Source organism: Etheostoma spectabile, chromosome 16 (genome assembly GCF_008692095.1).
Source record: "Etheostoma spectabile isolate EspeVRDwgs_2016 chromosome 16, UIUC_Espe_1.0, whole genome shotgun sequence".
Classification (NCBI taxonomy): Eukaryota; Metazoa; Chordata; class Actinopteri; order Perciformes; family Percidae; genus Etheostoma; species Etheostoma spectabile.
In genome coordinates, this window is record NC_045748.1 from 7,065,572 (window position 1) to 7,084,035 (window position 18,464).

General features: G+C 38.8%; 1 protein-coding gene across 1 annotated transcript in view; it reads right to left on the reverse strand.

Annotated features, from left to right (window-relative positions):
* Nucleotides 1-643: 643 nt before the first annotated feature.
* The window catches only part of trabd2a (TraB domain containing 2A), a 63,623-nt gene continuing 45,802 nt past the window's right edge, over nucleotides 644-18,464 (reverse strand). The window contains exons 5-7 of the mRNA XM_032540128.1: nucleotides 11,484-11,574; nucleotides 8,212-8,481; nucleotides 644-2,393 (exon numbers count right to left, since the gene is read on the reverse strand). Of these exons, the coding sequence (XP_032396019.1) occupies nucleotides 2,189-2,393; nucleotides 8,212-8,481; nucleotides 11,484-11,574 (566 nt within the window). The 3' untranslated portion in view covers nucleotides 644-2,188. The remainder of the gene's footprint in view (nucleotides 2,394-8,211; nucleotides 8,482-11,483; nucleotides 11,575-18,464) is intronic.

The following is an 18,464-nucleotide window of genomic DNA, read 5'->3' on the forward strand; positions in this document are numbered from 1 at the left end:
ATATCACACAAAAATCCATCTTGGCAGGCTTTGTGTAATGCATTTGTGTCTGAATAGCAGCAGACTGAACCAATCAGAGTCCAGGGAGGAGCAACTGCCAGCTCTGGGCAGGGTTTAGGTGTGTGTGACAGCTGTGACTGTTCTTTCAAAACAACAGCGGTGGACGTGATAGACAGAGGGTTCATGCAATCGCTCATCAGGTATTTTTTTTTTTAAAGTGCCTGCCCTTTCCCAAACAGTTTCCAATGATGGTACCTTAGATGGTTCTGTGTTTAAAAAACAACATCTGGCGCGTCAGGTTAGGTCATCACTAGTCTTGCATTGCCAGACCTATCTCCCCAGCAATTGCAGAGTAAGGTCCTAAGTAGCTCCTCCATATACATATACATTCCTGGATAGGAGAAAAACTCTCTGGGTTGTTTGCATTTCATCCAACCAATCACAATCGTCTTAGGCGTTTCAAGTTTTCTTCAAAACTTGCCATTCTCAGCGAACAGCTCGATAGCTCTAAGTTTGTTGTCGTTCCAAAAACGAGTTTTGCAAGGCGAGGGACATCCAGCAGAATATCCGTCAAGACTAGGTCATCACTGACTTCCCAACAATTTAACATTTGGGCCAAGCATGAGCAATAAAATTTGATTTCAATCAAGATAAATATTTTAATGTTGTCATGATAATACTATTACAATCATCTCATACCATATCATACCAAGTGAAATGTGAAAGATCTAAAGCACTGTGGCCTACCTGTGTATACATCCTTATGTGTATAAAACTGAATTATTATTATGACCATCATATGCATTTGAAATCCTACTTGAAATCATTTGAAAAAACACATTTGGAAATCCTAGTTATTGCAAAAATATGAGGAAAAAATGTGGATGTTTCATATGGCCTACAGCAAAACTATAAAAGTTAAATAAATTAAACAAATGATCTATTTGAAAAAAACACATACGTAAGGAGAATCCTTTCAGCAGACACATACAGCAAAGCAAGTGATAACACTGATACACATAAAGTACAATACAATCATATGTCCCTTCCAAAATGTCAATTTAGTGAGAGACATGACATGGGCTATGGTGGTTAGTTCCTGATTTTCTTTTCAAAAATATACTGCAAATATTTATATATTTATATAAACAACAACAAAACTTTTGATAATTTTAATTTTTTTATAATTCTAAAATACATCTATAATATTTAGAAACAATATATACAACCCCCCCCCCTCCACTTTGCATTTATGCAACATTAAACAAATTCTTCTAAAATGGAAGAATAAATTACAGTCTGAAGAGAAAACCTCTGTTTGTAAGGCCAGGGGGGTTTAAGAGCTGATAGACCTTGTTTGTCTCTCTCACACACGCAAGCACACGCACGCACACACGCAAGCACACGCACACACACAAAACACACCACACACACACACACACACACACACACACACACACACACACACACACACACACACACACACACGCACACGGTTCTAGTATTTGATATTCAGCAATACTTTCAGCAATTTAGTAAGATCTCATATTCTCAGAGGTTTGAATGTTTGAATGAGTGTCTTTTGTAACACTAAGGAAACTGACATGTTGTGTAATGTCAGAGAGATGTACGATAACACATCCTGTTTGTGAGTTTCGCTTTGTCTTTTCGGATGTGTTCTGTGTACCAGCTCCTGCTGGCTGTGTGTGTGTGTGTGTGTTGTGTGTGTGTGTGTGTTGTGTGTGTGTGTGTGTGTGTGTGTGTGTGTGTGTGTGTGTGTGTGTTTGTGTGTGTGTGTGTTTTGTGTGTGTGTGTGTGTGTGTAAAATAACTGAACCCTTATGAACCCTTTATGTTCCAACAAACCTAACGTTATATAAACTTACATGCTCATCAAGGCCTCAATTTGTAAGAGACATGCTCTATTGACATTATTTACCATTCAACACAAACTTTATCTAACTTAACATCCATGGAGTGTACTGTTACCTGACTGCTAGAACTGATTTCACATCCTTTCTCCATGCTTTTTTTCCGTGAATGAGTCACTGCACTTTCGCAGTCTCCTCTAGGTCTTATGATACATGATCAGACCTCGCTTTACATGAGATGATACATGAAACCACCCCATGTGAGAGTTTATCCTCATGAAGACTGACTGTGTTTATACAGTCCCAACTAATGCCCCACTAGAGGAATGCAGTCCAGGTCTGTGGGATCACTGTAAGCAATGTGCAGATGAAGACATAAATAGATAGTAAGGACAGGGAGGTGGTTGATGCCGAAGATGTGGGTTGGTAGTTGTAGTGGCTGTGAACTCTGTCAGGTGGCTGCACAGTGATGTAACCATTGATGATGCGAACCAGCGGGGGAGGTGGAGACTGGACCATAGTGCTGTGAAAACAAGACAAAAGAGTAGAAAAGACAAATTAGATTAAACAATCTTTTTGTTAATATTTTAAAGGGCCCCCCAAACTTATTTTTAACATCACCTTCTTGCTATGAGCAACGGGGGCAATCTTCTGCCAAAGTTACAAAAGTTTCCTCATGTTACCAGGTCGCCCTCAATCAAATGGGATTATTGTTTCACTCCATTCAATGGGTGTTATCAGTGTTTATCAGTGTTGTAGATATGGGTTACAAAGGCCCTGCTACACCTACTAGTATGTTCAGAAAGCAGTTATCATCTATTAATATGGTACTATCTCCATAGGCGTGGTCTGGACCCCTTGGCATTACCTTTTAATGCCCTGGAGTCCCGTTGTGAATTCAAACAAAACAAAGGCTACTTGGTTAGGTTTAGGCAAAGATTGTGGTTTGTGTTAAAATACTTACATTCATGGCGCTAGTTAAGAAAGTCACTTAAAAAAGGTCTCCCGAGTAAAAGTCCTGTCATGTTGTTTAATACTGCTCCCTACCAGTGATGGTAATAAGGGCGTTATAAATAATGGCGTTACAAACGCAGTTACTTTTTTCAGTAACAAATAACATAATTGATTACTCTTCCCATCTTAATAACGCCGTTACTGTTACTGTTACTGTCGGCGCATTACTATAATAGAAGCTGTTTTTTCATCAAACCACCTTAATCTCTGAGCGAAGAGGCAAATTCTTTTTTCTTCCTTGGTTAGTGGGCCGTGCACAAGACAAGCGCATAAATGCTTAGGATTGGCTGAGGTCGAGTAAAATGTATTGGTAAACCAATCAGAGGTAGAGTTGGGCGGGTGTTTAAAAGCACGCATTGTCGGACACAACGAACAACGCAAGCGAGTCAGCATGGCGTCATGAAATCAAGGAGAGCTAAAGATTTCCCACCATGGTCAGAAAAAAAAAGAGGAGAGTCGCTACTCGCTCCAAAGCTAGTCACTGTCTCTCGTTTCTCTTGCTCTATCACACACACACACTAACACACACACACACACACACACACACACACACACACACACACACACACACACACACACACACACACACACACACACACAAACACACACACACCACACACACCACACACACCACACACACACACACACACACACAACACACACACACACACACAAACCCACGCCGGCTCGACACACACCAGCGCAAAAGTATTTAACATCTGGCCACTTTCACTCCAAAAATGTATATATTTGTTATTTATTTTTGCTATCGTGCTTAACAAGCATTATTTAAATTTTGCCCAGTTGTGGCCTGTTGAGGAGCAATAAATATCAACAGTTCCAAAACATCTATGTTGTTAATTGTATTGATCCACTAGACATAATTTCTACATACATGGCATTTGATTGGAGGCTTGTCTCACTTTGTCCCACAGCAACATAAAAATAGTTTAGATGTGTGTACATTGTTTCTGTTAATAATGTATTGTATTAAGTGTCCATTACATTATAATATTCAGATTTATCAAAAATAATGAAACATGCACATGTATTTTAAGTTACATTAAAGAAGGGTGGAGGTGGGGTCACATTTGAGCATTTAAAAATGTACTTGAAAGTAACGCATTCGTTACTTCCTGAATTAACTAGTTACTTTTATCATTAGTAACTGAGTATGTAATTTAATTACTTTTTTGGAAGAAGTAACTATTAACTGTAACTAATTACTTTTTAAAAGGAACTTGCCCAACACTGCTCCCTCCCATGTAGCTCTTCACACTACGTCAGCTTACAGCGTTAAATATTGACGTAGATGGGTGATCCACCTGACCGATGGATAACGACCTACTGAGCCAAATAGAAGGAAAAGTAGTGCCCTACCGCCTCATATCTATGGTAGTGATAAGCAACTGATAACACACAAATCGGCAACATACCAACTCAATCCTCATGAGGCAGATTAGCTCAGTTTTGGAATGTTACAAAAAAAACACCTAGGGTGTTTTTGTCCTACCTTTAAATTTGATTGTTGCTTATTTAAACATGGCTATTTAACATATAATAAAATACTTTAAATTTGAAACCAAGTTTTCAGGGGTCACTAATGTAGGTTGGAAGCATAACAATTAATTAATTGTGATTTGTATTGCAAAACCGGGTGTCCAGTTAGAATTAACATATTTAAAAAAAAAAAAAGGTTACGACAGTGTAAACAAGCTGTGACCAATCATTTCTTTTGGGCTCAACTAAAAAATCCCCCCATATTATGGAGTTACAGTGAACTGGGTAAGACCTCATTATTTCCAGACTAATTTCTTTTTTTTAACATGCAGAATTCTGTTCTTTCTTTGCACTTCTAGGCTACTTTACTGTTATTCGGCATTGAAAGGAAAATCATGGTGTATTCTACAGAAGAACAGGACTCTACATCCCCATAACATCCACAATTGCAGAGAAAATATGCAGACAGCAGCAAAAAACAATGGAAATATTAATGATGGTGAAGGCTACAAAGGAAAATGTCTTGACAAAGGAATCCACTGATCCAGCACCGACCAATCAGCAGAGAATTTACAAATTACAAACTCCTGGGCGGTAAATCATTGATCAGCTCGTGGCTATAAACCAACAGCCAATCAGCCTAGTCTGCTTCTAGTCTCGTTTTCTAACAATATTATATATCCTATATGCTTCTCTTTATCTTTTCTTTTCTAAACAAGTCAGGCAATTAAATAATTTCTGCTCTCCTGTTTGATGCAGAGACTGCATTGCTTATGTGGCTTTGGCTGGGATGAGGCCAGGCAAAACAAATGCACAAGTTCCTGAAATCAGGATCTTCTCATACCAGTGGGCTGCAACATCATTACAGCACTCAATATTAAAGAAAAGGGATTTCAAGATAGTATTTTCATTTTACTGGCTTAACATAAAGAGAAATAAGTCTAAAATACAAGAAATTCAATTATTTCCCAGCCGTAAATACTATATGTCGTCAGTCTTCATCCTGACTCGGCAGACAAATGACAGTATGCTTAGAGGGATTGTTGTGGAAATAAGCTTCAGTTTGGATAGCCGACTGCTCCTTAGCTGAAGTAGTGACACAGTTGGAAAAGTTTGAAGGGTTAAGCGCCAGTCAAAATAAGATGGCTAAAATAGGCTGTGTTAGAGTCAGTGATGGCAGAGAGAGAACAACCACACATATAGGCAACAACACATAGCTTCCAGTGACTAACTGTGCTCTCCAGAGTCAAACAGGAGTTTGTAAGCAGATTAAACTCTCTGGTGACGATCAGTTTGAAATGCTGAGCTGAAATCTTAAAATATTTTCCCTAAAAAATGAATGTTGACTGACTACAGATATTTGGAGTAAATTTATATTTGCCTTGCATTGATTGATGTTAGGCTGTACTGCCTGCAGCTTCAGGCTTTGGTTATTTAATACATTTTAATATGGTAGATTATTTCAGACCAAGCAAAACACTTATTTTCAGCAATACTACTATATTCAAAGTTTCAGTAAATTACTGAAGCAGATATTTAAAAGTCCAAAATATGAGGCTTTTTAAAGAAGGTACAAATTAGGTTTATTTTAGGTTTGAGGGCAAGAAGAGGCGTAAGGAAACCTCGTGGGGCACATCGCTCTGTGGCCAAGCATCAAACACAACAGAGAACTGTGTCGCTGTAGTACCTCTGTTTGTTGGACTCCCTCTCTCTCCGCCACCTTTCCAGACATTCAAATATACAAAGAAGTGCACCGTGTCCACTTTGTAACATGTGTACACAAACAGTCTGTTTCCTTTCAGTTCAAAATACAGGGTCTCTCAGAATGAGAGAAAACATTTCTGCAGACATAAAGTACACAAACGTTCACAAACCTCCTCTGTTCCCTTGAAGAACAGAGGCAGCATGGTTGGACATTTTTCCAAAGTGTATACTGTAGAAAATACATATTCATATAGAGGTAAAAATCACTAGATTCTTATGAGCAGATTCCTGCACAGGTCCAATTATGCAAACCCTTAACCGCAGGTTAGCTGTATTTATTGATTGAGAAATCACTGCTATAATTGTAGACTCAGGACTCAGGAATTGCAGGACTCACGGTCCACTTCGTTGTTCGTATCCAACTTGCCATCGGCTAATTTAGGGAATAGAGCCACTCAGATCTGCTTACACTGTAAACCTATAGCAGAATTGTTGAGACTTTCCTAGCATCCAGGCTACTAGACTGAAACACACAGAGAAACATGCTTGTTTTATATTATCCCATTCCCCTGACCTTAGTGTGTCAGGGCCTTTAGAAATGTGAACCACAGATTTCAAATACTCAAATGTTATGGTATTGGTGATGGTAGCCTGTGGCTAGGACAGGACCAGAGTTTTTGTTCCTGTGTAAAGAGCCTAAGTCTTCATCTGTATAATGTTAATGCTAGCCATAGAAAACAAGCTTTACTGTATGTTCCACACAAACTAAGGCTGGCTACACACTGGATGCGTCGCGCGAGCGTGTCAGCTGGATGGCGTGTCCGTTTTTATTTCGGCCCCCAACAGGTTAGAGCTCATACATTGCCTGCATGACATGCACGTCTCACGCGGGGCTCAAGTCATGCCAAAAATGCATATGCATGCTTAGAATAAAACCGACCTATTCACACGCGAAAATATTTTTTTTTCTTTTTAAATGACTTTTTTTGATTGAAGACCTCGGCCTTTAGGCTAATGGTTGTGCAGTTAATGAAATTTCCTTAATGTTAAGGTCAATAAGGTCAATGAGACAGTACGGTACACATGTAAATGAAAGGAAGCTGTTTCGACACATAGCTGTAAAATATACAGTATGTGTACAAAAACAATTAGTCAGTGAGGGGTTGGCAAGGTGGCTCAGTGGTTTGCTCTGTCTCCTCACAGCATAAAAGGTCCTAGGGCCTTTTTGTGTGACATTCTCTTTGTGCTTGAGTGGGTTTTCTTCAGGTGATCTGGTTTCCTCCCACAGTTGGAAGATGTGCAGGTCAGGTGAACTGGAAACTCTAAATTGCCCGTAGGTGTCAATGATTGTCTGACTATATGTGTTGGCCTTGTAATAGATTATAGATCTTCGCCAACGCATGCTGGAAAAGCCTCCAACTCTGAGCAGCATAAGTGGAAGTAGAAATTTAAAGTAGTGTCCAATTAACATTTTTGCTTCATGCACAAATGCACAATCATATCCATGACAACGTAACATTTTGCCATCACACCAAACTAAAGTAAGTTTCTACATGGCACACCATGCGTTGTGCCGAGGTCTCCTTTTTGTCTGAAAGGTGAGACTGTTTTGTTGTCCGGTTAGTCTCTGCCTGGAGCTACTGTGAGACCAAATCCGGATACTTAGTAAGAATTCCCAGGCAGCTATTTTCACATTCAAGACACTTATACCAGCTAGGAACTAGTCTGGACTCATACCACACTGCAGGGAGTTTTTGTGTTTGTGTGTGTGTGTGTGTGTGTCTGTGTGGTGAAATGTGGGCAGACTGCATGAAGAGTAAGGTGATGTGATATGCTGGCTGTTTGAGCCTGCGGCATCACACTAGGAAGTGACAGTTCTATTCTATAGACAGGTGGAAAGACTGCATTTCACACTTCCAATTTGCCCTCTCTCCTCTCACATCCTCTGTCTTTCTTTTCGCAGCATTTCCTGTTAAACCCATTTCTTTTCTCTCACCTTTCCTACATTTATCCGCATCCCCCTTTGTAGCAAAAGAGACAGACAAGTCATTGATGACAGAAGTATTTAAGAAACAAGACACCATTTACGCTTATCCTTTCAACCCCCCTCCCTGTCCTCTTACCTCTCCTCGATGCGAACCCAAAGGTCATTAAAATGCCGGTGCCGCTGTTTCTTCGGCTTGTTCCTCCTCTTTTTCTTCAGCATTTTCCTCTCTGCTTTCTCCAGAAGTTCCAGGCTATCCGGTGGCAGAAGCATGTGGGGTAACAGATCGTCCTCCAGGGGACGCCCCTGATCGTCCTCTTTGTGGGGCAGCTCGTGGAGGAAAGGTTCCAAAAGAGGGGACTCATCATGGTCTCCTGACCCTGGCGAGTCAGGTCTGGATGATGATCTCCTAGAGGGTGCACATCAAAGGAACATGAGATATGTTTGAAAGAAAAAGGTTGAAAGAGATTTTATTGTTACAGCATGTGCTGTTTATGCCTAACAGTTAAATGTGACCTGTGATGTCAGCATGTGGGACTTGACCTATCTCGCCCACATACAATTATTAGTAATTCTGGAATAAAATGTCTTCTATAGAACTAGGACCTGCTGCAGATTTATAAGTTCAGCAAAGACTGTAAATTTAAGATTTGTGTTGTTTGCATGCAAATTACAGCAGACAAATGTAAGTCTCAGCAATAATTTTGGTTTTCTCTAGGTTTTTGTGTCCGTGTCAGTGGGGTGCATGGTAAATGAAAGTGAATCTTGGCAACAATTCAATATGGGGCAAATTCATGCCAATTCATAATTGAATTTGGTTTGGAGAGATCGGCTAAGCCACCTCAGGTGGAATCCTCCACCCTAAAACTTTTAGATATCAACTGCCTGTGAGTATTAGATCCTGAACAAATGGATTCATGGCAGAGAAATTGATAATACTGCAGGAGTGGTTTCTGTGGACATTGTGATACATTTTGGCTTTTTTTTGCCTCTATTGCTGTGACTCTGCCTTTGGAATCCACTGTAACTGTTGGAAATCCAGCCTGACTACAGCTGCCCTTCTCCACGAAGGGGCAAGCTACAACATTTTCACAACTACAGATGGTCAAATTCTAGATTTCCTTTGAGGAGAGGAGAGGAGAGGAGAGATATTCCTGCTATGTAAGAACAGAAAGCTGATGACTTACCAAGATCTAACATGCAATCTAACAGAAAACATATCCACGATTTTTTGAGAAAAAACAAAATAAAGTAAGGAAATGGAATGGAAAGTATCAGGGCAAACCCAAAACTCATCTTTTTAAATAAAAAAGTCTTGCTTCTTCAGAGCTGCTGGTCGCCTTTAATGAGGTCAGAAACTATCTTCTTCAATCATCATACATCTCAGGCTTATAAACCGGCATCAAACACAGAGTTGGTGTGAGAAAGTAGATTCACTCATTCATTCCGTGACACACACAAGAACACAGATCTGCACTGAGATAGCCACCCGCACAGTGTGCTATGGTAGGCTGCACTACATGCTTCACAGCAGGAGCTCTGAGCTCTGCTTATGTTGGCCTTTTCAACAACACTTCATTGGTGGCCGGTGGGAATTTTGTCAGATTTATCTGCACTACAATCTACATAGTGAGGAAAAAAATAGAAAGCCCCAGTGAATAAGGGACATCGCTGAGCATGTTTTTTCCCTTAAACTAAAACAATCCAAATATGAGATCCCTACAGCTATTCCACACTCCTTGATTCCACATTTCCAATTACACATACAGGACCGCAGCCCGGACACTTTGACTTCCAAACTCAATACAAAAATAATTACAATTACAAATAGCTTGGTTCATAATAAATGTTTGAAAACCTCAAAAACACAAAAAATAACTTTCTTTTAGTATTTTTAAGTACATTACTGCTTGCATGAAATGTATCACAGGCACTTTAATTTAATGAATCATGTATTTACTTTACACCTAATATTCAGTATAGTACTGTATGCCTTTGAGTGGATTTGATTTATATGTAGCCTCTTTGGCTGCAGACACATTTTGAATCTTCTCCCTTAATCGTTGCATTTTTTCCACACAGCGGCAGGATGCAGTAAAGTTACTTATCTTGCTGAGAAGTTTGAGGTGTGAGTCTTTTTTTGACAAATAATCACAGTCAGCGCTTTTTGCTGTTTCCTGTGACTGCCTTTAACAGAAATAGCCAGTCTGTGTTTTGCTAGTTGAACACGTTTCATGTGAAGTGGCAGCAGTATCAGTAACTTAAAATATCTGATACAGCATTAGGACAGTTAACATTGCAAATTAAATTTAGTGTGGGAATGGTGGAAGACGCCACCTACAAGGAAAACTTAATATATGGAAAGGTAAATGACTTGAATGGATATTACTGGAATTTGATTTCATGGAAATCTTAAGGATTATAACTTTAAAGCTCATCGCTAATGGATCAATTTAACAATAATAAATATAAGAATATACAAATGGTAACAACACATTGCAAATTACCATGATGTTAAGCTGACTGCTGGTAAATAACTAAAATCATGACAAGGTGATGAGAGAGTACTCCAAAATTTGTTGGAGATTCTCCGGAAAAAGGAGAATCCTTCAACAGATAATTACTGAGTAGAAGTTTTTATTATTTGCAGACAACACATTTCTCACAAAGGCCAAAGCAGAACTTGAACATCTGTTTTGGGTCTGCAAATGAATACCGACCAACTATGGAGTTGTGCTTACTTGGAAAAAGATTTGCCATTTGAAATCCAGTCAGTTAAAAAGTTGAAGGAAATCTATATTCCTGTCAGGGCCATGAGGCAGCGGTTGCCCTGTATAATGTGGCTGTGACAGGAAACCTTACACCCATTTAAGTGATAAAATATGGGCCTTGGAGTTTTATAGACTCATGTTTTCAGAAGAAATCATAATGTGCAACAACTATGGCGAAACATTATACTGTCTGCTTAGTTCTTTATCTGTCATCTCTGTGTTTCTCACTTTTTCTGCTATTTTCTTGGTCAGTCTCCTCTACCTTCTCTTATTTCTCAGACACTTCATCTGCTTTTTATGGAAAATTATTATTCAATTGTATCTAATCTTGTTATTGACCTAACCCAATATGCCTTTCGTTAGACATCTCCGAAATTGTACCTAAAGCAGGCTCACCGGCAAATTACCATTTACTGTCATTAGTGACACTAAAGCCTTTTTTTCATTTTAATGGCAAATATGGCCAACACTTCTTTGTAATGTGAATAATTTACAGTAAATGATTGTTGGCAGTTTGTTGCATAAAAGTAAATGATAAGAAAACCATAATTTTGATTTAAGGAGGGTAAATTGCAGTAACTTTGTACGCATGTATGTGTGTGTGTGTGTGTGTTAAAGGGCATTTGAGCCGTAAAGTTACCTGTTTACCGGCTGCCCAGCAGGGGTGTGCTCCACCTCGTATCCCTGGCGACGAAGGACATCAATGACTGTGCTGTTGCCGAGAAAATGACCTGCGACCAAAAAAAAAAAGTGATGACATCCACTTCTGAACTTCTAATGATAAGGGACTGCAAGTAAATTGAAACAAGACATTTACTACCCTTCTAACTGCACTGTTTCAGAAGATCATAGCTAATGTGTAATCAAATCTTGTTCCATGATTTTAACACAGAAATAAAGGTGATATAACTTTGGAGCTGGTAAGCAGTTAGCCTGTCTTAGCATAAACATAGCAATATGTTAATTTGTGAGTTTAAAAGTTGTCAATAATTGTAATGTCGGACTTTGGAGAGAGTCAGGCTAGGTGTTTCCCCTGCTTTCAGTCTTAATGCTAAGCGATGCTAATCCCCATACAGCTTAAGCTATAACTTTTACACATAGGGAAGTGAATTTGTTTGCCTGAATATTTAACTGTTTCTTTCTCCTTATGCCCTTCCATACTTCCGCTGCCTCCTAAAGACTTTATGCTCGGCTTTTCTTTAGATGCCATTTCCTACTTTTACACCTTCCGTTTTACACCCTTTCCGTTCATCATCACCTCTCCTCATCTTTTTCCTCAGCTTCTTTCTTTTCATGCACTATCCTTTGTTTCATTTCTCTTCACCTCGTTATCTCTCTTCCTGTATCCTTTATCATTCTTCATCCTCCCCCTCCTTCATATCTACTATCTTTTCTTCCCTCTCCATTTTCATCTACGTTCTCCTCCTTTCTTATCTCTAACTTCCTCTCTTCTCCCTCTTCCTCTCGTTCTCGCTCTGACCCTCTCAACTACATAAAGTGGGGTCATTGAGGCTTCAGGTTGCCATGTCAAGAGGTCTCCATTCTTCCCCTCACTCTGACAAGGGGGAGCAGGGGCCCATTGTTTGGGCCTTCTCAGCCGTGGCACCACAGAGCTGTGTAAACAATGAACCCCGCCACTTTAATCTGGCCAAGAGCCATCGATAGAGAGAAGTTGGCCTCGATGCACTATGGGTGCCATGGTGCTGCCCCATCTCTCTATCTAACAAATACGTCTTGGTTAAAACTATGTCCCACAAAGTAATGGCCATGGAAGATGACTAAGGGGGTGCTACTGAAAAACGCAATGAGCAAATATCTGATCTGGTAGGGAAACTTAGAATAAAGCTTGGTGAACCTTTTAAAAATGGACATTCTTTCTACATGCTTTTAACTTGTATTTGGTCTGTTTCTGAAGTTACTGAAGTTACTGTTTTTGAGGAGTGAGGGTGCCTTTATCTGAATTGGGCACCTCTCTAAATCCTCTAAGAGCTCCTGGGGGAGTATAACCAACAGTTCCCATGCAAAAGAGACATGCATTTATTTTATACTTTGTGCTGAAATCATTATCAATACAGGTGGTCAGTTAAATGAATACCCAGCAGCTCTTAAACTCTCAATGGGAGTTGGAAAGCAGACAGAGACAGAGTTTCCCAGCCTGCCCACGTTTAGAAACAACTCAGTGTGATTTATGTGAGTTTATGTCAGAGGATTAAGGTGGGACAAATGGAGCTGTTCGGCACAATGTAGGGCCACAGAAGGGTGGGCGGACATCAAAACTTCAAAGGCGGACACGCATACAAATACGTACACACACACACAAAGTCTAATGGGAGGTAAACCATTAATTCTGACATGTCCCCAAAGGCTTTAATGTGATGTTCGGGACTGAATTTGAAGAGTTGGAAGAAGAAAAAACAGTGTTATTCTAAGGTTGAGATGAAAGAAGATATTACCATAATCATGTGGCACAACTAAAAGAAAACTCAAGAAAAGGTTAAAATGTGTTTGAGAATTTGACATAACAAATCCAAACCCCAAATCTAAAAATTAAAAAGAAGCTTTTTTTTATGGGATCAAGATATCATATAAACACAACTTCTTCCATATGGTGGATTTTCTTCAGCCAGTGTGTCTTTTAGCAATATCAAAGCAAATCATAGAACCTACATTACTGGAACATGTTTTTACTGCAATTTCAGGTATAAAAAAAAAAAAAGTATGGCTTTGAAGCAACCACCATGCTGCATCATTTCACATGATGATTATTTTTATGAACAACAGTCCACCTTAAAAAGAACATATCTCATACTTGAAAAAGGGCCAAACCTGCAGCTTGCCGGAGCGCTAAAGTCATGGAATTACAAACAAAAAGCTAAATTCAGACACCTTTGATTAAAAATGATTGATGCCCCGGAAAAAGGCAGAAAGTACTAACAGAAAATTACGTTTTAGAAGGTCTGCATTTTCCTGAAATGAGGCCTCATGCATGATGTAGCCTTTGGCAACTGGCATGAACTTTAGGGCCTAAATACGCCAGGTGATTTGTGACAACTGCCTCTCTCTGTTTCTCTCTCATACTGCTACTAATTGGTACCAAGCAATGCATTAGTCTTTTTTTCTGTCCGAAATAAGGAAACACAGTCTGACAAACAATACTTATTTGTATGGTATATCCCAATATAATAACCAATGTCTGAAATTTCTAATGTACAGTATGTATGTATGTATGATGTGCATAATGTAAAAGTGCATGCTTTTCATTTCCACCCTTTTTCTCTTAGTTTTAATTGACATTCTTTATGCATGAACATTTTTCCTCGGCCCATAGAGGTGAATTAATTTTCTCTGTAGAATACTATAGAAAACTAATTAAATAGTAATCTTGGTTTTATGATGGGCATCAATGTCTGGGTAAGAGAGGACATTTTGGGACCCCCACACTGACTCACTGCATAAAGTAAAACCTTTTTTTTTTTTTCTCCTTTAATACTTCCACATTTGTTTCAAAACAAAAAACACATGATAATTGTAAAAATGCTGATATTTTGGCAAGCTCGTAAAACATTTTGGCGTTCTTTTGTGCTGAATTTGGTTTGGTTCTGCATCGCTGTTTGCACAGATGTTTCCGTTGCATGTCTTTGTTAAGCATGTTGACTCACTGAATCACCATCGGCTTTTCTGGTTATTGGTTGTTTCACAACAGCTACAAATGAAACATTTCTTCATACCCCAGCTCAAAATAGTTTGTTTTTTTTTATTCTTTGATCATTTGACTGAGTATACTTGTACTCTCTTCACTATTTAACTTCCATAATCCAATTCTAATTGTTTTGATCTGGAGATTATTACAGGTTTCCACTTTAAGGCCCAACATGTGTCACTTTAGTTTAGCTCTATATTCCCTCCTTAAGAAATAGTAGCAGTCATATCCGTTCATGTTCCTACTAACAACAGGCCAGTGGCCCATGTTTGGGCCCAACCCAAAGTTTTAGAAGCACACTTCTGGAGATCTGTGGCGTCTGACATATATTTCCACAGATTATTTATTTGGGCAAATTTCATACATTTTAAATCTATGAAATGGGCCAACATATGTACATCAATGCACAATGTGTAGACTGTATGTCTTTCCAGCAGCACTTAGAGAGAGGAGATGGAAGAGATAAAGACCAGGGACAGACCTGAAAGCACTCATTCACAGCTAACTCCTTACATGCTGCGACATTCATACATGTGATTTAGAGGGTCACAGATTAGCTCATGTCACGGTTATAGAAACTTTCTGAGTTTTTATATGTTTACTGAACGTTTCCATGAAGTGACAGCTTCTATAACAGTCTATACATGTCTACCATTTGGAGGAAACACACTTGCTGCCTGGATCCAGGAAGTGAGACATTCTAACTGCACACAAGTTGGAGGAGGAGGTGGCACTGTATGGACTGTATGGCTGGGTGTACAATGCACACGACTTTTACACCAGAGATCACAATTCACTTAGTTTTTATTTGTGCTGACAAACGATTAAAATATTTAATCTTGATTAATCGCATAATGTTACAGTTAACTTGCAATTAATCACACTTTTTTATCTATTCTAAATGTTCCTTGATTTCTTTTTGTCCCATTATTTTTCCTCATTTTAATGCTCTTATAAACGGAAAAGTGGATCGACTTGCTTTGTGTAAATGTTTTTTTTATTGAAAACAACATTGGCAAATAGGCTACTGTAGTGTTCAATTTCACATGTAACATTCTCACACAGTCGATCACACACGCGATGATAGCTCAGTTCACAATGACAAAACACACAGATCACTTTGGTGAGCTTTCCATTCAGAATCGTATTCGCATCCATTTCCGCGTCTCGCGCTTGCCATCCACTCAAAACCTAACGTTACTACTCTTTGGCCGGATCGCAAGCCCAAACAAGTGTGTGCGGCGTGCCTGTAGTTTTGTTTCCGGTCTAGCTAGTTCCAGTGTGGTGTTGTAGGTTTTCTAACTCTAATAGTTGTTGCAACAGCATGTGAAAAAAACTACAAAGTTTGCTAGAACAAAAAGGACTTTAATCTCGCAATATTTTTTTTTTTACAATTTGATGGTTTTGTGTTAACACTGTAACGCGTTTAACTGACAGCACTAGTTTAAAAATATATATATTTTATTACAGTGAGATACTTTTATTTAGCTACATGGCTTCCACTAATTACTGTTTTATTACAGAATTGCCTTTAATCAGAATGAGGAACACTGATTTTTGTATGATTCTATCCACTTGACAACATAATTACTTAATGTAGAAGAGTGATTGTAAGCTGTAACTACTGTTGTAAGTCAGAAAACAGATTTGTATTTAACTCGACTAAAACATTTCTGCACACCTGTACTCAGGCAGAGGAACCCCAGATGAGAACCTTGGCGGTATCCGTCCTTAGAAAGACATCAAGTCACTACAATCAGCAGCTCAAATTATTAGAACATATGGTAAGCCTTAAATAGCGTTCCTTTTCCATACACATCAATATTTACATTACAACTTGTAACCAGCCCAAGGAGCACTTCTCATAACATTACAGCATGTTGGATAAACAAACGCCACAGGCAGCACTGAGGCCATTCTGCCCCTTATAGCCACTGCTAGCTTTTTATGTACACATCTTCCCTGCAAGTCATCTGGCCACAGCAGCCCAGCATCACCATTACTAATACCTGGATGAAGCCTTGTATTGATGCAGATGACAGCGAGGTGTCTGCTACCTTCTTCAGTCTTTAGTATGCAGTGCTTTTGTTTGTTACTTTGTGGAAATAACTTTTATTGGAAATGACAAAAAGCCACAAACGGCTTGAATAAACCTTGCAACTGGCCAATTTTTCAGGCTTTTTCTTCTTGTGTAGATATTTGACACCTACAGTGGTTTAAGGAACATCAATTGTGCATAAATTACACAGGCAAGAAGAGAGATGTTAAAAAGAGAGGGTTAAGCTATTCAAACTATTGTCAAAACTAGATAATAGGCGGTAGAAGTATAGGATTTGACATTTCTAGGACAGTGGAAGCAGCCAAAGATTTTACTGGAAAAATCAGTGTTTTGGCTCACCGAGATGCTAACAGTCAAGTAAAAACCTTGTCTTCAACAGTTAAGGAGACGCAGTCATCCATAAAAGTGACACGCATGTCAAAGACAAATAACAGGAAAATTATTGGTTATCCACCCGCATAAAGATCACACAGTCATCCTGGTGTTTTGCAAACAATGCCAGCTCTACATGAACACGCATATCAAGTGTCTGGAAAAACAGGCTGTGCTTGCATAGCACTTCTTCTTATCCCTGGGTAAATCATAATGTTTTATGTCTATGATGGACAGTCCTTTATTCCCTGTATTAAAGCTAAACCTCATATATTATCAATCAAGTACAATTTGCTTAAAAGAACAAGAGACAATATGATTAAATACTGTCGGCTGGTTGAGAATAATTACATGTGGTAGCATTTTTATGGAATAAATCAGTATTTACTTCATCATTCTTTAATCATTTGTGGTAAGATACGTTCACATTTTCATAGCATTCAACACTGCATTCACATACTGTATTTTTGGATATTTTGATAATGGTATGTTTTATTCATTTTAAGAAACCTCATGGCAGTGATAGAGGAAAAGTCAGGGGATCACCAAAATCAATTGAATTTATCCTCCATGAATATACAAAATGTCAATCCATCAAATTGTTGTTTAGATATTTCAGTACGGACCAAAGTGGTGAACCCACCGACCAACCGACACTGGCATCCCTAAAGCCACATTGCTAAAAATGTTAGAAGGCGACAGGAAGACAGGAATTGCAGCAGAGAAGCACTCTAAGTGTTTTATGTTAAGAGTTCTTCTTACCCACAATTCAATTACTGGATAGCAGCAGTTAATGTTGTGTTTTTAAGTCAAACTTTGATAATGTACTGTATGTAACCTAGCCAACTTGTGGTGTTGAGCCCTAAAAGTCAGTTAATGTTAATATAATATTCATCCTAGCAGGCACCAAGATTCTTTACCACTGGATGGGCCATGGAAAAAAAGTTTCAAAAATGGATGTTTTCGCCTGGAATCAATTTAGGATGATGTTACTTGCAACTATCTGTTGTCATTTGGATCCACACTCCCTGCAGGATAAGGATGCTCTTAATTTAATAGCAGTGGGGAAAACCAAGATATGTTTGGTTAAATGTGTCTGCATACAAGCTCACAAATCCATCTTTTGTCACTGGAAAAAAAATAATTTTGTCATTGGTTAAAAGTAGTCCAAAACCTACGTCATATTAAGTTGATATCTATATCTGTTGTGTCTCGCAATCCTCCCTCCTCTCATAAAAAAATTGATACACATTAAGAACAAAAACAAATATGATTTAGACCAATTGTGTGTATAAGGAATAAAAAAAAAAGATTGAGAACCAGAGTAGCCAACGTGAGTTTGAAACTATTGACTGAGCCAAACTAAACTCCACATGTTGTTTTAGTGCTTCTGCTGCTCAGTCATTAATGACCTACTGTATGGGCCTTGTTTCTGAAAATGATGTCATAATTTCCCAGTCAATGAAAATTAAAAATCTTCATTTTTGAGC